The sequence below is a fragment of the Cetorhinus maximus genome, chromosome 16, assembly GCF_964194155.1.
Source record: "Cetorhinus maximus chromosome 16, sCetMax3.hap1.1, whole genome shotgun sequence".
Taxonomy (NCBI): domain Eukaryota; kingdom Metazoa; phylum Chordata; class Chondrichthyes; order Lamniformes; family Cetorhinidae; genus Cetorhinus; species Cetorhinus maximus.
Genome location: NC_135894.1, coordinates 41,305,556 through 41,325,365, shown reverse-complemented (window position 1 = coordinate 41,325,365; position 19,810 = coordinate 41,305,556). Strand labels below are relative to the sequence as shown.

The following is a 19,810-nucleotide window of genomic DNA, read 5'->3' as shown; positions in this document are numbered from 1 at the left end:
TCTGCATACTTTGTGGCAAAGACCAAGATTTCATAAGCTTAAAGGAAAATTTAATTGATGATGCAGGTGACTGTTTAAGAGACACAATGCCTCTTGATTGATTCTGGCTCACAATTCAAAAAGAGATGTTAGGAGTCCAGGTATGTAGATCATTTCTCGAGGCCAATTAGGGATAAGCTACAAATGCAGACCTTGCCAGCAATGCTCACATCCCATGAATGAATAAAACAGGTACAGAAAATAATCAAAAACACTAATGGAATGTTGACCTATATGTCTAGAGGACGAGGTTACAAGGGGGAAGAAATCATGCTTCAGATATACAAAGCCCTACTTAGCCTACACCTGGAGTATTGAGAGTAGTTTGAACACCACACTTAAGGAAGGATATACTCGCCTTGGAGAGAATGCAGTTTAGATTTATCAGAATTACAGCTGGAATCCAAGGAGATCATAAGGAGATTATACAAACTAGGATTGCACTGCATAGAGTTTAAGATGTGGTTTAAATCAAACTTTTCAAGGTGATAAGGAAAACAAATAGAGCCGATACAGAGAAACTATTTCCACTGTTTGGAACATATAGGACTCCTTTCAGGGGTGAAAATAGGAAACAATTCTACGCGTAAATGAGTAATAGAAATTTGAAACTCTCTTCTGCGAATGGCAGTTGATGCTAGATCCATTGTTAAATTGAAAACTAAAATTGCTGGATTTTAGTTAACCAAAGATATTAAAAGTATATGGGGCAAAAGCAGGTATATGTTGTTCAGTCATAGATGAGTCACAATTTCACTGAATGGCAAAACAGGCTTGAGGGGGTAAACGGCCTACTCCTGCCCCTTTGAGAGTTCCCTGAATTGACCCAACAAGAAATACGAGTCTATTTTGTCTCAGTGTGTGTGGCTGCAAGTTAGACATGGTATTTTCTTCACATCAAAAGTATAGAAGCAGCTTGAATATAGAGACTAACTCACACTCCAAAATTAAACTGAGATTTTACAAATTATGCACTAGAAATAGGGCTCATCTGACTCACTGAAATAAAGGTGAGTCATTGTTATTTTATGTACACGTTCATTCAATTATATATGAATGGTACTATGCTATTCTGTTGCTTTCTGTCTTAAGCAATATGTTTTGGACGCTGAAAAAGTAAATCCTCTTGTTCTTAACACAACTATGGAGTTGGGGGGGGTGGAAAAGAGGGGGAGGTGAAATTGGTCTAAGTAGTGCGAAGTGAGCACAGCAAAATCGGCAACACGTTTTGCAACACGGGTGGCCTTCTTTTCCATTCTCACGAATGGAAAAATACATGGTGCACATTTTAACAAAGGCTGCTAATTTGCTAATCACCCATTTTGCAGTACTATTGAAGACCAATTTCATTCCAACTGTTTCTTAAAAAGGATAAGTATTGGGCTTGATTCTCTGGAGCGCAGCAAAAATTGGGAACCTTTGGCCTAGACTATATGCTCAAATCCCAAGAATGGATTTGACCTGATAAGCAGTTGACTGAGGTGAAAGTTGAGCACTGAGCCAAGCTGCCAGGATACATAAAATTTCTTGGCGCTGATGATTATTCATAAACTTCTACTGGAGAAAACAAAATTCCTGCATCAAGTCTGTCTAATGATTACTGTAGATACTCATGTAAAAGTCAGGTTTCTAAGACTAAATTTTTAGCCAAAAAGTAGGTCGTCAACTTTTACATGAGTAATAGTTTTGAGGGGTTGGAATCTATCCTCTCCTATCATCTCGCTATACTAGAGTTGCCAGGTCGGATATGGTTCCTGCCAAACCCACCCCCAAAAGTAGCATAAAAGGAGCCAAAAAGTATTTTTATCACTCCTTTCAAGTGAAGCAGCGCTTCACTTGCACTTCCCTCAATTTAGTCTACTGCGTTCGCTGCTCCCAATGCAGTCTCCTCTACATTGGGGAGACCAAACGCAGACTGGGTGACCACTTTGTGGAACACCTTCGGTCTGTCCGCAAGCATGACCCAGACCTCCCTGTCGCTTGCCATTTCAACACACTACCCTGCTCTCATGCCCAAATGTCCGTCCTTGGCCTGCTGCAATGTTCCAGTGAAGCTCAACGCAAACTGGAGGAACAGCACCTCATCTTCCAACTAGGCACTTTACAGCCTTCTGGATTTAATATTGAGTTCAACAACTTTCGATCATGAACTCTCTCCTCCATCCTCACCCCCTTTCCGATCCCCTTTTTTCCAATAATTTATATAGATTTTTCTTTTCTCACCTATTCCATTATTTTTCAATGTATTTCCATCCATTGTTTTATCTCTACCTTTTAGCCTATTTCAATCCCTTCCCCCCACCCCACCCCCACTAGGGCTATCTGTCCCTTACTCATCCTGCTTTCTACCCTTAATGTCACCATTAGCACATTTCTTAGCTAATATCACCACCGTCAACGCCTCTTTGTCCTTTTGTCTATGACATCTTTTGGCAGCCTCCACCTATCACTGGCCCTCTATCCAGCTCTACCTGTCCCATCCCCTCCTTCAGCCAGCTTATATTTCACCTCTTTTCTATTTTTCCTTAGTTCTGTTGAAGAATCATACGGACTCGAAACATTAACTGTGTTCCTCTCCGCAGATGCTGTCAGACCTGCTGAGTTTTTCCACGTATTTTTGGTTTTGTTCTAGATTTCCAGCATCCGCAGTATTTTGCTTTTATTTTTATCACATGTTGGCTTGCACAGACACAAGGAGCTGAACCTTCAATGGTGTGCTATTCTGTGGTTCTATCAATGAGTAGACTTGCACCAAGGTGAGTTTGACTTCAGTGGCGAGTGGGTGGTAAGTACAAAGAGTTTACATTTTTGGCTAAAAGTCGGGCATTCACTTATACACGAGATATATGAGAAATTAATGGTTTTCAGCCAGAAGTTGGGAGTCGAATTTTACATGAGACTGACCATAACCGGAGTATATACGGTCATCAATATAGAGGAGGTACAAGGGCATCAGCTACACCATATATGAAGGTGAAAACAAAGCACGGTGTGAATGCTGATCAACCAAAAGCAAGGTTTCTTTAAATAAAACTAAAAGCAACTAAGTTAGGGGGAAGTGTACTTCCAATTTGTAACCAGTACTATGCAAGTTGTCCAAAGAATACATGGAGAACAATATGTACAGAATAGTTAAATTTCTAATTTATCAAAAGAAATCCATCATGTCCAGTAAAGGCATGTCATATTCATAGCTTTTAAAGTATGAACTTTATTCAGTGTGGAATCTTTTGAATTTACTTTGTCCATTTTAAAAGAAAATGTGCTGCAAAGATGGACTCCAGAAGTCAGCCGACCTTATCTGCACATTCCAGAAACTGACTCTCATTCTGGCTATGCCCTAAAGACAGACAACAGACATTCCAAACTAAAAGGTGTTAATTACACATTACTTAAAGACCATCAAAAGACATTCTTGAATTGATTGGGTCTTTTGAAAGAAAAACTAATTGTCTTAACTCATCAAGATGAGTGAGTGCCTTACGTGGCTCATCAATCTAAAAGAACCACCATATTTGGTAAAGAAACCACAATTGTGTGGAGTGACATGGTTGGGCAGCTGTGTTTGCCCCTTTTAATCTTTAAATGCTGTCTGCAGAAGGGTAGACAGAAAAAGGCAGTAACATCTATGTCTGAGAAAGACCTGAAAGCTACAACATCTCACCAAGCCTGCTCCATTTTTGAGTCCACCAAAACAGCAACTGGCCTCCTAGTAGTGAAACTACAAGAAACTGACGGTGACCTACAGAAACACCATCACTTTGAGACAATCCTGCAAACAACCTTGACATATGACTTTGGCTGCTGAATTCACCTAAACGGCACTTCAAGTGTGAAGAAGGTCTTCTATCAGGCCTGCAATGTACCCTCTCCGAAACAAGACAATCACGTGAGTTACAAATTATTCCTTTTTTTTTAATATAACTTGTAAAAGTGCAATATTAGCTCCAACTGTACTGCCCTTGAGTGAGATCGAGTGAGTGGGTGTGTAGCATTAGATTTCAGGATGAGTGTTTAAATAAACAATCATCTTTCTTTATTTAAACCCACAAAAAGCTTGCTGCTAGTTATCCTCACACTTAGGGGTTTAACAAAAACATACACACATCTTCTTCTCAAAAAATTCACTGACAGTTGGGAAGGGGAGAGATTTCATCAATTCTCACTCACCTGTCCATAACAAATAACAAGCAAACATATAACAATTTTAGCAATAGTTCATTAAATACTTCGCACTGATCTTTTCATTTAAGGTTTTATCCATTATTTAAATCTAATACTGTGACTAGAATAGTAAACTGTAAATTATTTCTTAAAAATCATGCTTAATTATCTCAACGTTTTCTTGTGTACACCTGAGTAATTCAGGCCATCATCTCCTGGAAGCCTTATTTTGCAACATCCATAACACAACTATGATTTACTCACTTCCAAACAACCAAAATCAGGCACTTTCCAGGTTGATACCGCTCGACCTGAACAAGATCGCCCCAACGTTCACGTATTAGCATTTGTGCCTGTGAGTGTAAAACTTCCAATTGCAGTGACAAACAGAATGAGTCTGAGACAAAAGGTTAAGGAACACTAAAAAGAAAAAGCTGACACTGGAAAAAAAATTGATGCAAAATCTCAATACTCTCATGTTTAGTAATATTAAGAAAAAACTTAATCTTATATCTCGTACAAATATTAAATCAAACTTATTTGCATACAATAATGATCGACTCAAGAGAGCACAGATTTTTAGAAAACAGGAGAGGGGAGTGGAAAAATGAGGAGGACCATGAATTGACAGCTGCAGATACTGATATCTCAATTTCAAGTTTTATAAATACAACATTTCTATTTCTCATCTATAAAGTCAAATGGATTCTATGATTAGTTTTACAGTTTACAAGATGTGCTGCTAACACCATAAAATGTGCAAATTTTAAACCAAGAAAAACCACCAAAGAGAATACACCTGTTAATTGAACTAAACTTTATGGTACCTGTAAAGTCATTTACCATTGCAGGATGTTAGAAGTTAATCTGTTTGTGGGTTCAATTCAGCAACAGCACTGAAGCTGAAAAGCTCAATGCAGACAAAAAATAAACAAAGTAAAATCCCCTCTAAAGTGCTGACATAGTTGTCAATGCTTTTGGAAAGGACACACTGATGCAAATATACACAAAGTGGTTTTTTAAAATGAAATGCTATAAATGTGTCTGTATGTTACTTCTGGTACACAAGATTACAGTCTTTTTTTTAAAACAACCGTGGTCAGTGTTATTCAACAGATTTTGTTACTACACATGGTGTAACATGAGCAATCACTTAATGCAAGTTCGAAAGGTTATCAACATTGGACAAACCATATCACATCAATAAAAACAATGTTCAGGTACAAGCACTTAACTCATTTTTTCCTCAAATAAATTGCTAATAAACTATTCCTTAAGAATTTGGATACGTAAACAGTTGTACATGTCTTGCAGAGGTTTCTCATCAGCAAACAGTCTGGACTGTACCAGCCGGTGGATGAAGTTGATCTGCATACTATGGACCAGAGCACGACCATCTGAAATAGCAGTTTTAGAAACATTAAAAGCTACTAGGCAGACATCTGCATTAACAGTAAAGCTCAATCTGAAGTTTTCCAAGTGACAAGAGATGCTAGTTATTGAATGATTTGAGCTCAGAAACATACACGAAATTCCGATGTATGCTTCGCCTCACTGTGGTTTGGTTCAAGTCCTAACATTCCAGAAAGTATAGTTAGTTCTCAGCTAATCTATGAGATACAATGAGATCCAATATCTAACAGGAGTGATAAAACATTTAACCTCAAGAAAAATAGAAATCAAATGCCTACTCACTTTTTGCGGTACACCTACAGACTATCACACACATCTCTAACAAGCATCCCATCAGTACGAGCTTAGTGTTCAACTAAAATGATCACAATTTGAAAATTGGTAGATAATCCCAGCAAATTAAAATAATTGCGTAAAGGAAATAATTAGAACATAAATTTTGAAAAATATAAATACTGGTACTGGAAGAGAAGCAGAATGGCAGTTTACCAGGGAAATTTTAGGTTTATTAATGAAACCAGCGCCAACCAGAAAAAAAAGACTAACTTTTGTTTGACAAAATCCAAACCACAAAAGGTGGGTTGTTGAACTGCAGCCTGGGAGGCTTTCCAGCAGATACGTGCATCCAACAAAGAATGATTTACAGTGATTTGCCTCTAAACTATATTGGCTTATTTGCAAAATTCATTGCTTCTTAAGAGTCATATGCTGGCTGGGTTCGAGGTAATAGTCTAATGTCATTGGAATGGAGAAGTGTCATCTTTTAACAAGACCATGAAAATCTGTTTAAGGATTCATTAATAAGTAATGGAGATGTCCCAGGATGCGTTTTGGTGTAAATCTGCTATTGATAGAATACTTCTAGTGCATATTTTTGACTCATGATGGACAACAAATTACCTCCCGTTTCCTTATCTTCCACTAGTATTTCCAGTTTGAGCAGCCGCCAGGGAATTTCAGGATCATCTCCCATTACCGTAAGTGTGGCTTCAAATTCACCTTCAACACGGAATTTCACACGTCCATTGGCTTTACAGAAAGGACAGGGATTTGAAAAGTTAGGAATTTTATAATTTTGAAGAATTCTTACAACTTCACACTTCGCAATGTGATCTGAACTCTCATTAATGGCTTAAAAACAGAAGCCTTCTTCAAATCAAAATCACTACATATGAGCCAATGTTTAAGGTCACATTGCATTTTTCAATGGCAGTTTCGTTAACACAAGACAAAACTTTATAAATGTTTAAAGATTTAAAGACTGACGGGTGCCTGTAGCAATAGCTCTTCTGGACTTGTACCTCATAATTAATACTGAGCTGTACAAAATTCTTACCAACAGTAAGGTTTGCCAGTTGAGGAGGCAGGTCTGTTGTCACTAGTCGGTGTCTCAGAATCTGATTAAGCTGATGAAGTGTCGATTGTTTCTCACTTTTTGTTATTGGATTTGGAGGAATGATTTTATCCTATTGGCAATATGAGCATTACAAATTTCAGAAATGTTCATCATGATTTAATTAGAAGCCACATTCTAGCATTGACAATTTAAGCTTCAATATAAATGTTAAAAATCAGTTGTATGTTGCATATGCAAATATAAATGCCCACAGAATTGTTACCACTTAAGTTAGTTTACATAAAATGTTATTTCCCTGTATACGTCTATGTGAAATAACCATACATTAATTCAGCCAAATATGCATTATCCATTAACTTTACTCGATAAGTTAGCTCTACAGAGAAATTGATTTATTTATTTATTGAAATTGCACTTCTCCCAAAATCATAGAATTTTATTGCCCAGAGCCTTCCACTTTGGCCCATTCCCCTATTCTATTACCATATGCTCTTTTATACTGTTTTCCTTCTACAACTTTTCATTCACTTTCCTCTTAAAATCTATTAGAGATCCTGCTTTCACTAATGTTTCTGAAAGGTGCTCCATCTCCAAAAAATGTGCAGAAAAAAATATTCCTAACCTCACCCTTCATTCTTTTGGTGCTGATTTTAATTTATGCCCACTGTTACAAACTCACTGAGCAGTGGAAACAGCTTCTCCCTTTTCAGTCCATAAAAATCCTCTTTATTCTGAGGTCCATCCAATATGTACTGCCTAGTTCAAAATATCCTTAACTGATATAAGCTACGAGCAGTTAGAGAAAAAAATAAAACAATAAAGTTGGCTAATTAATAGAAACTCAGAGGTCAAAATAAACGAGTTATAACACAAAGAACTGCACTATAATAAATAAATCACAATCCTGTTATCATGAGCTTAGGCCAGTGGCTCACCCGAATACAAGTGGGCAGGCGAGGGTACGACCCTGTAGTTAGAACATCAATAGCAAATGGAATTGCAAAGCTTGGCAGGCGTGCATGAACCAAAGCATCTCTTGCTAATGATGCCATTCGATCAGCAGTGTCCACAAAGATGAATGCCTGCTGATCCAAGAAATTTGATATCATCTACATGCAAAAAACAGAAAAAGAATTAATGACGATGTGCACAGTGCAATGAAATTGCATAATAACATTGCAAATATCAACAAAACTGAAATAAGGAGCTGGTCTCATTGAATCCAATGATGTCTGAAGTCACTTACAAGCACAATTAATTGGGTTTACTGAAGTAGTCTACAGTAAGGAATTTAATAAGTATGGAACTTGAATTCTTTTGCTATCCAAACAAGTTTCATGTCATCTAAACTTGAGAGATGATGAGTGAAAACAGTCACCAAGACACCAATGTATTGGGCAATATCCTTGCAGCTAATAGTGATGCTTTGGTTCTCAGTAAACAGGGATGAAAGAAATGTTTCCAATTTAAGATTGTCATTCGGGCTAACACTGTGGCACATTTGCGTGTACTGGAAGCTACATATATTAATACACAGGGCCCTGTGCTTTGCAGACAGAAAGAACATGTACACACATTTCGCCAGCTTCAGCTAAACAAAATAAGTGACATCTATTTGCTGGTTCATTACCCAGGGCAATGTCTTGACCAGACTCAAGCTGCCGGGTTTAAATTTCAAACAATACTTGACAGTTAACTGTTTATCACCATCATTTGGTGCATTCTCCATGGCACCACCTCTACCAGTAACAGTCCACTTTCCAACCAATCAGCACTCTCTTCTCATACAGTATAAATATGTTATTATCCCTGATATTGGTATTTTCTTCCGAGTTGTCTTGATGGGTGCAAGAATGACAAAAAAAATCCCATTTTTCAGCAATACTCAAGTTCTGTACTACCAAATGACTATTAACACCTTATTAGAAGTGTTGTTAATTTACATGGATTCATGACTTTTGATCTGTTGTCATTGAAATGCAAGTAAATGTCACAGCTAATTTGTGCACAGCAAGGTTCCACAACACCAATGAACTGAATGATCAATGAGCCTGTTATTGGTAACACTGCTTGAAGGACAAATATTCTTGACTTGAATGTAGGAGGGTTGATCAGTAAGTTCGTGGATGACACGAAAATTGGTGGGGTGGTAAATAGTGAGGAGGATAGCCCTAGATTACAGGAGGATATAGACCGGCTGGTCAGATGGGCTGATCAGTGGCAAATGGAATTTAATCCAAATAAGTGTGAGGTGATGCACTTGGGCAGGACAAACAAGGCACGGGAATACACGATGAATAGTAGAACCCTGGGAAGTACTGAGGATCAGAGGGGCCTTGGTGTGCATGTCCACCGGTCCCTTAAGGTAGCGGGACAAGTAGATAAGATGGTTAAGAAGGCATATGGGATACTTGCCTTTATTAGCCGAGGCATAGAATATAAGAGCAAGGAGGTTATGCTGGAACTGTATAAAACGCTGGTTAGGCCACAGCTAGAGTATTGCATGCAGTTCTGGAATCCGCATTATAGGAAGGAGGTGATTGCACTAGAGAGAGTGCAGAGGAGATTTACCAGGATGTTGCCTGGGCTGGAGAGTTGTAGTTATGAGGAGAGATTGAATAGACTGGGGTTATTTTCCCTGGAGCAGTGGAGATTGAGGGGGGGACATGATTGAGGTGTATAAAATTATGAAGGGCATAGATAGGGTTACCAGACAGGAAAGAAATTTTCCCCTTGGTGGAGGGATCAATAACCAGGGGGGAAGGATTTAAGGTAAGGGGCAGGAGGTTTAGAGGGGATGTGAGGAAGAATTTTTTCACCCAGAGGGTGGTGGGAATCTGGAACTCACTGCCTGAAAGGGTGGTAGGGGCAGAAACCCTCATAACATTTGAGAAGTATTTGGATGCGCACTTGCAATGCCATGGCATACAAGGCTATGGGCCTAGTGCTGGAAAATGGGATTAGAATAGTTAGGTAATTGTTTGACTGGCACAGACTTGATGGGCCGAAGGGCCTTTTTCTGTGCTGTAGACATCTATGACTCTATTCACTGAGACAAGATGATCTCCCTGCTTTTCTTACAAGCGCAATGTGATCCTAGATATTGGTTTAATATCTCAACTGAAAGAAGGTACCTCGGGCAACACATGGCTTTCTCAACACTACAGCTGAGTTGTATGTTCAATTCCTGGAGTAAGGCTTGAAGCTATAATATGGCTCACATGAGCCTTCTACCAGCTGAGCCTAGCTTCCTCAGAGCAACTGGATACTGGTGCAAAGATTGAGACAGTTCTTTGGGACCACTCCATGATTAGCAATGGTCATTTGGCTGTTATTAAAGAAAAATCTAAATTCCAATGGACATTAGCTTGTGACATAGAAAATATGTATCTAAACATTTTGACAGTTTTAAACTCTTATGCATACAACAGAAATTCCCCATTCATCTATTTGCTGTTAGATCCAGGACCAAGTTATCAGGTGAACTGAAAACACAAATAATAAATTACTGCAAGGAGGGAGGCCTCCAGCCTAAATCAACCTGTCACTAACTACCCTGAACTCTTGCTAGCAGGGGAGCTATCCCTGGCCAATATTTATCCATTAGTCAACATCAGTCAAACAGATTACCTGGTCACTGTCACATTGTGGTTTATGGGAGCTTATTGTGCGCAATCAGCTGCCACATACCGTACATTACAACAGCAACTACACTTCAAAATTACTTCATTGGCTTTGGGACATCCTGACATTGCAAAAGATGCTATATAAACGTAAGGTTTGTGACAAATGACAAGCTGTCCCACGTAGGTGCTTCTGAAATGCCGTAGTCTCAAATCAAACATGAGTTCTGTTTTTCATTGTCACACTCGAGAAGTTTCTGCTACCCAATATCTGCATGGTAAAGGGCTTAAATTGTGGTTATCAATTGTTCAGTGACCAACCAATGACTATCCTTCTTGGGGGTGAGTGAGAAGAGGCATTTGGCTTCTCCAATTTGGCATACCTGGTGATCAAAGCTTGAAGGCAAGTCAACCCATTATGTTAGACTCATTGGGCTGTAACTTCCATGGAGTCGCAATTACAGTCGAATTGCCACTCCACCCCATTAACTTATACTAAAATGCAACCTCACCTTTCTTGTCCGAAAGTACAGTGCGGAGTTCCGAGGCCTTCTGTTGAGTGCAGGAGAGTTGGGAGAAAGGAAGACACGCACCCTCTTTTATGGCACTAGCTGCTGTAAAGCAGGTAGGTTTAAAGGTCCAGCCACTTTGAGAAGCCAAGGAGAAGGTGTGTATGTAAGTTGTTAGCAGGATGGGGTAGGGTAGGATGGGTCAGGTGGTCAGTGATGGGGTGGTCAGCAGTGGGAGGTTCAGGTGGTCAGTGGGGTGTGAAGGGTAGTCGAGGGGGGTCCCGTGGGGTGGGGGGATGGTCAGTACTATAGTTACCCAGGAGTTGTAAGTGGTTTTAATTCTTCTAACTTTTCTTGGGCAACTATTCCTGTAACACAGCAAGAACCATCCAAAGACGACAATTTAAATCAGAGTATCGGATGGTTCCCAGTGCAGGTAATTGCCTAACGGAAGTTTTACCTACGTGGGGACTTCTGGGGGGTGGAGGGACGGGGTGGTGTGGGGCGCATCCCCAGCACATCTTTGAGGTACCCCCAGGTACAACGTCCTGGAGATCAGAAGTTAAGGGCCAATATCTGAGCCAGGAAATTCATTGGCACTCCAAGGCTCTTTAGACCATTAACCAAGCAATCTGCTCAGTAATCAGTAGATTTGTTGATGGGAGCTTGGATTCTTTCCACTCAGTTGAAGAGTCCTGCAAGCCAATGCCCTAGTGGTTAAGGCGGTCATTCAGTAGGAAGCTGAGCAAAGCTCTGTGCTGTTAATCTACGCTGGATACATTTAGCATGACCTAAATGCAAATTTAGGAGTCCTTAAGCCTGGGATATTAATTTAAGTTTCCTTCTAGGACAGAGTATGTTCTTAAACAAAACTCATCAGTGTGGATATGCCAGTGGATATAGCTGGAGATGGTGAACTTCTACATGTGATATTCAGTGAACAAAAACGCACTGGGTAACTCCAGGCAAAAGAAAATAACTATTAAAAGAAATCATATCTGATACTCCACTCTTCTGGGTAAATATCCATCTAGTAATAAGTCATTGGATCTTAGCACTCTTACCGCACATTTTTCAACTTTTCCAGCATTACTTGCCCATTTCACCAATGCTAGCAGACGAACAAAGAGCTGACGTGTGCGACTAGCAAACTGAACAATTTCAATTTTTCTGTGAAAAGAAGCAAACATGCTTATAATTTTTTTCAAATTTCATCACTTTCAGAATGTTTTTCATACAAGTATAAAATTAACTTGCTTGATCCCTTTCTGAATTTTCAAACCAATTGTTTATTATTTTTATAAGTACATTAAGTTCCAATATTTAAGTAACTTGCTATTATGCATCAAGCAATACTGTCAAAAGGCAAATCAACAGTAACCCTGGTAGTTACTCCTCTTTTGTGGAGAGTTGCATAGCCACCACTCCATGCCTCCCACCATAAACATAAAAAGATTTGCATCTCATCATTCTGAAACACCACACATTGATGATTCAAAACAGTTGAACACTGCACCAAACTAGAGCTAACCATTCCAATAATCACCCCTAATCTTGTAAACTAAATTTCTGAGCAAATACTTTCACAGATATATGAGATATAGGTACAGTGGTCAAGGACTAGTAACTCAGAGGTCCAGAATTCATATCCCACCATGGCAAATAGTAAAGTTGATATCAATGAAGCTGGTAAATTGTGGGCCAGCACTTGGAAGTGGCCATGGAAACTGTTGGATTAAAAAACTAACTGGTTCACTAATGTTTCACCATTCAAATGGTCTGGCTTACATAGGACTCTGGTCCCATACCACATGGGTGACCCAATTACTTCAGAGCAACAAATACTGGCTTGCCAGCAGGCTCCAATTCACAAGGACAAGTAAAAAAAACCTGAAGTCATATATGGAGAATCTTACTCATAAAAAGATCACTGAGCAGATGTATTTTGCAGACAGGAAAGAACAAACATACTGACCAGAGGGAGCCATTTGATAAAGGGGTTATCAATAAGTGCATATAGGAGGATGAGAAGCAAACGTGTGCTATTTTCAGCAGTTGTTCTGAGTCATTTCAGCAATGATATCAATCCATGTGGGGAACTTAAATATGTGGGGTCAAGGTCTGAATCCAACTAGACAGCAGAGAGTTAAGAGAACAGTTACTGAGTTACTCCAGCAGATATAGCAAGGGAGGCTTTCAGAACATGCTGCATTGGAGGTCCAACTTAATTATTTGCTAACAAGACCACAAAGGGCTGCAGCACTATGATTTTTAGCATTCATAATTCAGCTGATACCATAATGTTACAGGGCAATGTTTCTTTCATTAGAGAGTTGCAGTAAGCTGCACAGTCAAAAAGCACTATTGGTCGAAAGCAGATATGCCATTTAAATTTACTCCATAGGCCTGTGGATGTTTCACCATGTTTGCACCAATTATTTTCCAATGTCTCCTGAAGGTATACAGGTCTATGGGTGCCAGTGCTCTCCAATACTTCACCCAAGTACTCAACATCATTGTTCATGTTTGAACTTCAGCAGTGAATACTGGCATGCATTTTGGGCAAGGGCAAGATGTGTGTGGGAGCAGGAAGAGAAAAAAAAATCGCACCCAAGTCAGTTCCTGTCCTCCCCTAACATTCACACTTGCCATTGCCACAAAGGTGCAAAGTGCCACAAAGGTGCAAAGAAGAGCAGGAACCTTGATTTTCTACTCCCGAACCCAGGAATTGTGAAGCCAATTGAAGCTCTTCTACTGCCAACCCTGCTGAGATTAGCTATCTCAGCAAAACCATCAATTAACCTGGGACCATCTTGGTCTGGATTGGCTTAACACCTCATTGACTGAGCCACTGGGGGAGTCCTTGTGTAGTGTTCTTGGCACAGCAGGGTGAAGCCCTGGATCTAAAACAATTAAATGTCATCTTCCTCCTATCCCGTAGCTTATGCCTTACTGTGATAAGTACTGTACTGATGTGGGGTTTTGTTATTTGCAAGTAAATTATGAATTCAATTAATAAAATGATAACTGGTTCCAGTAGACATATAGATAACCTTTTAGAATTGTCTATTGTCTCTATTTTTTACATATAAAAGCAGTTTAAAAAAAAACAACACTAAATGCATGAGAAAAACAAGCTGAAAACAGTCACTTACCGTTCCATGTCAGTTTTTCGAGGCAACCTAAAAAAAAACAATCAGTTACTTACTGATGAAAGTGAAAGCTCCACAAATCTTTTACATTCATGGATAAAAACTACATGTTTTAGCTACACAGTCTATTCATAACAGTTCCAAACCACATTTATTACTCCTTGCATAAAATAACATTTTAGAGAATTATATCATATGAAAAAAGCACTAATCTAAAGTTAAGACAATTTAGGGAGGTAACCAAAGACAAAATTGAAGATATAGGTTTTTGGAAAGCTTTCCAAAGAATCCAGAAGACAGAGCATAATGGCCAAAGCATGTTTAGACCTCTCATACAAATGTTTCCCTAAAACTTATGTAATTTCTATTGTCTGCAATTGTAAAACCCTGAAGTGAGTGATAAACAATCGTGTATCAAAGATCTGTTCATCGCACAAATTTACAGATAGTGACATATTAAGCTGATCATGAATGGAATTTTATCCTGTGATGAAATACTTTGTTTTCAAGAGAGTCCATGACGCAACAATATATTTATGCCACCAGAAGCTCATCATTACAAGCTTAATTTGTTTTTAAATATAATCTCATGACTGACAGTTGTTAAAGGTGCTGTGACTGTAAATACAATATTTTACAGGATGTAACAAAGTAAACAGGTCTTATTTATTTTAGAATATATATTCAGCTAATATATACTTTAATTGAATCCCTAGGATTTATAAATGCTTCATTTCCTTTTCCAATTTGTTTCCGATTTGCAGAACAGTAATCTCATCAGTGTTAGCAGCATTGAAATTACTGTATGGGTTAATCATTTCAGTACTAATTCAGAACACGGCAGAAACTTTACTGTGTACAGAATTTAGCAGATGTTTAAGGGCCTGTTACAGAAGGCTTCTGGCAATACCACCAGAATAAAATAAACATGTCAATTACATGGCCAATTTACTCACAATGTACACAAGCTGAAAACGTATTTTAAATGTGAATCTTTTATACCAGTACCTTAATAAACTGTGTTCAAGATTCTGCAGAATGTTGTACTGCTACATCAATCTTAGCTATTAACTGATTAATTATACATTCTCTGTAATGTCACAAATATTGGATTTTTCTGGAACAAATTTAGGTATAAGCATATAATAGCCAATGCCTGGCTCTGGGGCTGGCTATGTTCTTCATATGGATGATGGACAGTTGAAAAAGCAGATGTTTTATGGAAAACTGATGGACGTCAGAAGAAAGTAGAGTGAACAGCAAAGGTTCCATTGAAGATTCACCTGAAGCAGGACAGCAATTCTTGACTCTTGGTGGAAGGAAGGATTAGTAATGTTAGCGGGATTAACAGGAGAATCTTACAGGAAGATAGTTACATGAGGCTTATGCTATACAACGTTCACAGCGTGATGGGTTGAATAGCTAGAACACTCATTTATGAAGGTATACTCCCTTCAGCGTTAGCACCACTATTTGTGAGTAACAGGGTCTCAATGCAACTTCAATCTATTGCAGTTCCAGGTTTACATCCAATCACTGCCCTTATTACACCCGTAAGTAAATAAGAAAACAAAGCTCAAAAGAGTTTGGACAAGTTCTAATATCTCCTGAATACTGTCTTGCTCAAGGATGTCGTTAACTCAGCAATACAATTTTGTTATAGGCATAGTAGAAAGAGCAGTATGCCTTCAATTTTTCAACTGAAGGATTTATTACCATCTATTGGATAAAGCTTTTTTTCAAAATAGATTGCTGTCTAAATGCTTGATGCTCTGCAAGTGAAAATCACAAAACACAAGTTACAACAGAAAAGCACTTGCCCTGGGATTGCTTCACTTACAACGTTCAAATAAAACTGGACAGTACATTGAAGATGGATTCTAGCAGTGAGCAATTTCAGTTGGGCCCCTGTGAAAATAGCATCAATATAGGCATAAACGTAACAATTCTTACTATCAGCACATAAGCTCTAAGGGAGGTCAATTGGATGACCATTTATATAGATGCAAACCTTAAAACTCCTCTCAATATAAAATATGTTATCCAAACTGAATTTAAACAAGTGGTTTGTGATCTACAAAATGGGTTGGCTACAAAATCTGTTGTAAATACAATTACAATACTTCTGATTTCCATCCATAAAGTAGCATTGCCAAATAGAAACCAGGAGCAGGAGTAGGCCGTTCGACCCTTCGAGCCTGCTCCATCATTCATTATGATCATGGCTGATCATCCAATTCAATAACCTGGTCCCGCTTTCTCCCCATATCCTTTGATCCCTTTCGCTCCAAGAGCTATATCTAACTCCTTCTTGAAAACATACAATGTTTTGGCCTCAACTACCTTCTGTGATAATGAATTCCACAGGCTCATCACTCTCTGGGTGAAGAAATTTCTCCCCATCTCAGTCCTAAATGGTCTGCCCCGTATCCTCAGACTGTGACCCCTGGTTCTGGACTACCCACCATCAGGAATATCCTTCCTGCATCTACCCTGTCTGGTCCTGTTAGAATTTTATAGATTTCTATGAGATCCCCCCTCATTCTTCTGAACTCTAGCGAATATAATCCTAACCGACTCAATTTCTCCTCAAACGTCAGTCCCGCCATCCCAGGAATCAGTCGGGTAAATCACAAATACAGCTTAAATTAGCTGCTAGTAAGGGACCAGATCACAGAATGGTTACAACAGAACAGGCCATTCAGCTCATCTTGTCCATGTATGTAAGTGCAACTCAGCTAGTTCCACTACCTTCACCCTTGAGACCTGCAAATTTTCCTTCAGATTATCCAATTCTCTACGGAAGATCACAATTGAATATGCCTCCACCAAACTCCCGGTCAGTGCATTCCAGATCTTAACCACTTGCATTAAAAAAAGGCTTTCCTTATGTTGCCTCTGCTTCTTTTTCCAATCACCTTAAATTAGTGACTTCTGGTTCTTGACCCTTTTACCAATAGGAACAGTTTGTCTCTAACTACTCTGTCCAGACCCCTCATGATTTTAAACACCTCTATCAAATCTTTCAGCTTTCTCTTCAATAAGGAGAACAATCACAGCCTCTCTAATCCATCCACATAACTGAAGTCCTGCGTCCCCAAAACTATTCTCGTAAATCTTTTCTGTACCCTCTCCAATGCCTTCACATCCATCCTAATGTGTGGTACCCAGAATTGGGTGCCCAGAATTGGATACAATACTCCAGTGGAGGCAGAACTAGGGTTTTATGAAGGTTCACCATAACTTCCTTGCTTTTGTTCTCTCCACCTCTATATCTAAAACAGATAAAGCACATTAAAAAAATCACTGTGTCCAGTATGAGAACATTTCTCCAAATATAACAGCAAAAAGCTCAGGGGTTCCCCCAATTTGCTTAGCCATGAGTGGAGAGGAAAGATCTCAGAATCAGTGGCAGCCACTATTGAAAGAACCAATCTCAGGCAAATAAACTACATTGGATTAGGAGTAGAAAATTCCTGGTTATTTTCTGATATGTGTTCCTGCCAGATGAGAATGTGATTAAGTTTAGCTGTGTTCCACTGATCTCAACTAGCATGCTAAAACTCAATGTTAAGACTCAGCTGGATATTCATTTTGGGAAGGTACTGACAAGCAACTAGTGGAATCATATCTGACCAAGGAGAGAAAGGGAAAGCACAGGAAAGGAAACGAACTACTTTTGGAAGTCTGAAAATAAATTTGGAATACAGCATTTCACTCTCAAGTTCCCGTCTACTTAAGAAATAATCAATTGTAGCAATATTGTTTAGTGCAAAGATAACTATACATTTCTGAAATTTATCAGTAAGAAATATTACAGTCGGCGTACCTAACTAGTAAACTAGCTGCGGCTGCAAGAGATGCTGAACAGTGATTTCGGGTATCAGACATAAAAAGAGCACACAGTATCCACAGCTGACTATAAAAGGGATAGTTACATTAAAATGATGACAAAACTGGTTTCGAACTTAAAATAATCATTAAAGCGAGTGTTTAACAAATGGACTGGGAAGGTGAGTGTAAGTAGATGGAGGGAGTCATCTCATTCTCGATTTACTCGGGTTACTATTCGTACTTACAGGTCGGCCAGAACCGTAATCTCATGGTAGGTCCTCTGCAGCAGGAAGTCGATTAACATGGTGAGGCGGACGCCGGGGCTGGCGGCCACGGCTGCCGTAACTGCAGCGGCCGGGGCAGAGGTCGGGCCACCCGCAGACACCAGCTGCGAACTCTCTACCTGAACCGGGGCCATTTTCAGCTCACAGCACGAATCCCACCGGCCCCGACAGAGCCCTGAAATTTCCTCCGTTCACCGGCCGTTAGCGAAAAGGCTGTCTTCGCTCCATAACCAAGGACCGCGATCTTTTTCCCCTCTCAGCGGTTTCACTTCGATCTTGTTGTTTTCCACTCGTTGAACAAACACCGCGACTATTGAACAAAACCCGCCATATTGCCGGGGACCCGGAAGTAAATGTCAGCGGTTACCCGGAAGGAAACTCTAGGGAGCAGCGAGTAAATACAGAAGATTTGTTGCTCAGCATCTCCCAGAGCAAGACTTTAGGCCTAGAGTTAAAAGTAGGTATTTGTGTGGATCATAAATTATTTTTTAAAAATCACGCATAACGATATTTATTGTTAACACAAATGTGTAAATAACTTGCAAACAGTTAAATACATTTTGATAGGCTTCCTCTTTACATGTTATTTTCTTTCGCCTCTTTGTCAGGTGAGTACAAACAATAGCTGCACTGTAATAAAAACAAAAAATGCTGGAAAAACGCAGCAGGTCCGACAGCATCTGTGGAGAGAGAAACAGAGTTAACGTTTCGAGTCTGTATGACCCTTCTTCAGGTCTGCACTGTAAATGTCCCCTGGATAAAAACACAGTCTCCTCCAAACAACAGCAATCTCTTGTACTTGTAAGTCACTGAAGGGAGGCGGTGGCGTAGTGGTATTGTCACTGAACGAGTACTCCAGATACCTGGGGTAATGTTCTGGGGACCAGGGATAATCATGAAAGCCATAAAAACCCGTCTGGTTCACTGATGTCCTTTTGGGAAGGAAATCTGACATGTGACTCCAGACCTGCAAAATAGCCCTTTGAAATGGCCTAGCAAGCCACTCTGAGCAAATAAAAACTTTCCTGTCCAAAGTCCATGAATGTGCTGTTGCTTCCCAAACTTCTTCAATTAGGTTGCTGCCTTTCCAAAATCACAAGTGACATGCTATATTTTTTCACCCAGAGGGTGGTGGGAATCTGGAACTCACTGGTAGAGGCAGAAACCCTCGTAACATTTAAGTTTAAGAAGTATTTGGATGTGCGCTTTGGATGCCATAGCGTACAAGGCCTAGTGCTGGAAAATGGGATTAGAATAGTTAGGTACTTGTTTGACCGGTGCAGACTCGATGGGCTGAAGGGCCTTTTTCTGTGCTGTAGACCTCTGTCTGACAACATCCTATATGTGTGGTGCACAATTCCTTCCTACGTTTCACCACACTATCTTGCTGAAATGCCTCTCCTCCATCCCCTTGCTGAGACTGCACTTACCTGAT

The 19,810-nt window shown here is 39.5% G+C and overlaps 1 protein-coding gene across 1 annotated transcript in view; it reads right to left on the bottom strand.

Annotated features, from left to right (window-relative positions):
• The window catches only part of med14 (mediator complex subunit 14), a 64,477-nt gene extending 45,765 nt beyond the window's left edge, over positions 1 to 18,712 (bottom strand). The window contains exons 1-8 of the mRNA XM_078559740.1: positions 18,337 to 18,712; positions 14,261 to 14,287; positions 12,170 to 12,275; positions 7,909 to 8,082; positions 6,953 to 7,082; positions 6,517 to 6,645; positions 5,493 to 5,600; positions 4,468 to 4,600 (exon numbers count right to left, since the gene is read on the bottom strand). Coding sequence (XP_078415866.1) covers positions 4,468 to 4,600; positions 5,493 to 5,600; positions 6,517 to 6,645; positions 6,953 to 7,082; positions 7,909 to 8,082; positions 12,170 to 12,275; positions 14,261 to 14,287; positions 18,337 to 18,509 — 980 coding nt within the window. The 5' untranslated portion in view covers positions 18,510 to 18,712. The remainder of the gene's footprint in view (positions 1 to 4,467; positions 4,601 to 5,492; positions 5,601 to 6,516; positions 6,646 to 6,952; positions 7,083 to 7,908; positions 8,083 to 12,169; positions 12,276 to 14,260; positions 14,288 to 18,336) is intronic.
• Between the last annotated feature and the right edge of the window lie 1,098 nt (positions 18,713 to 19,810).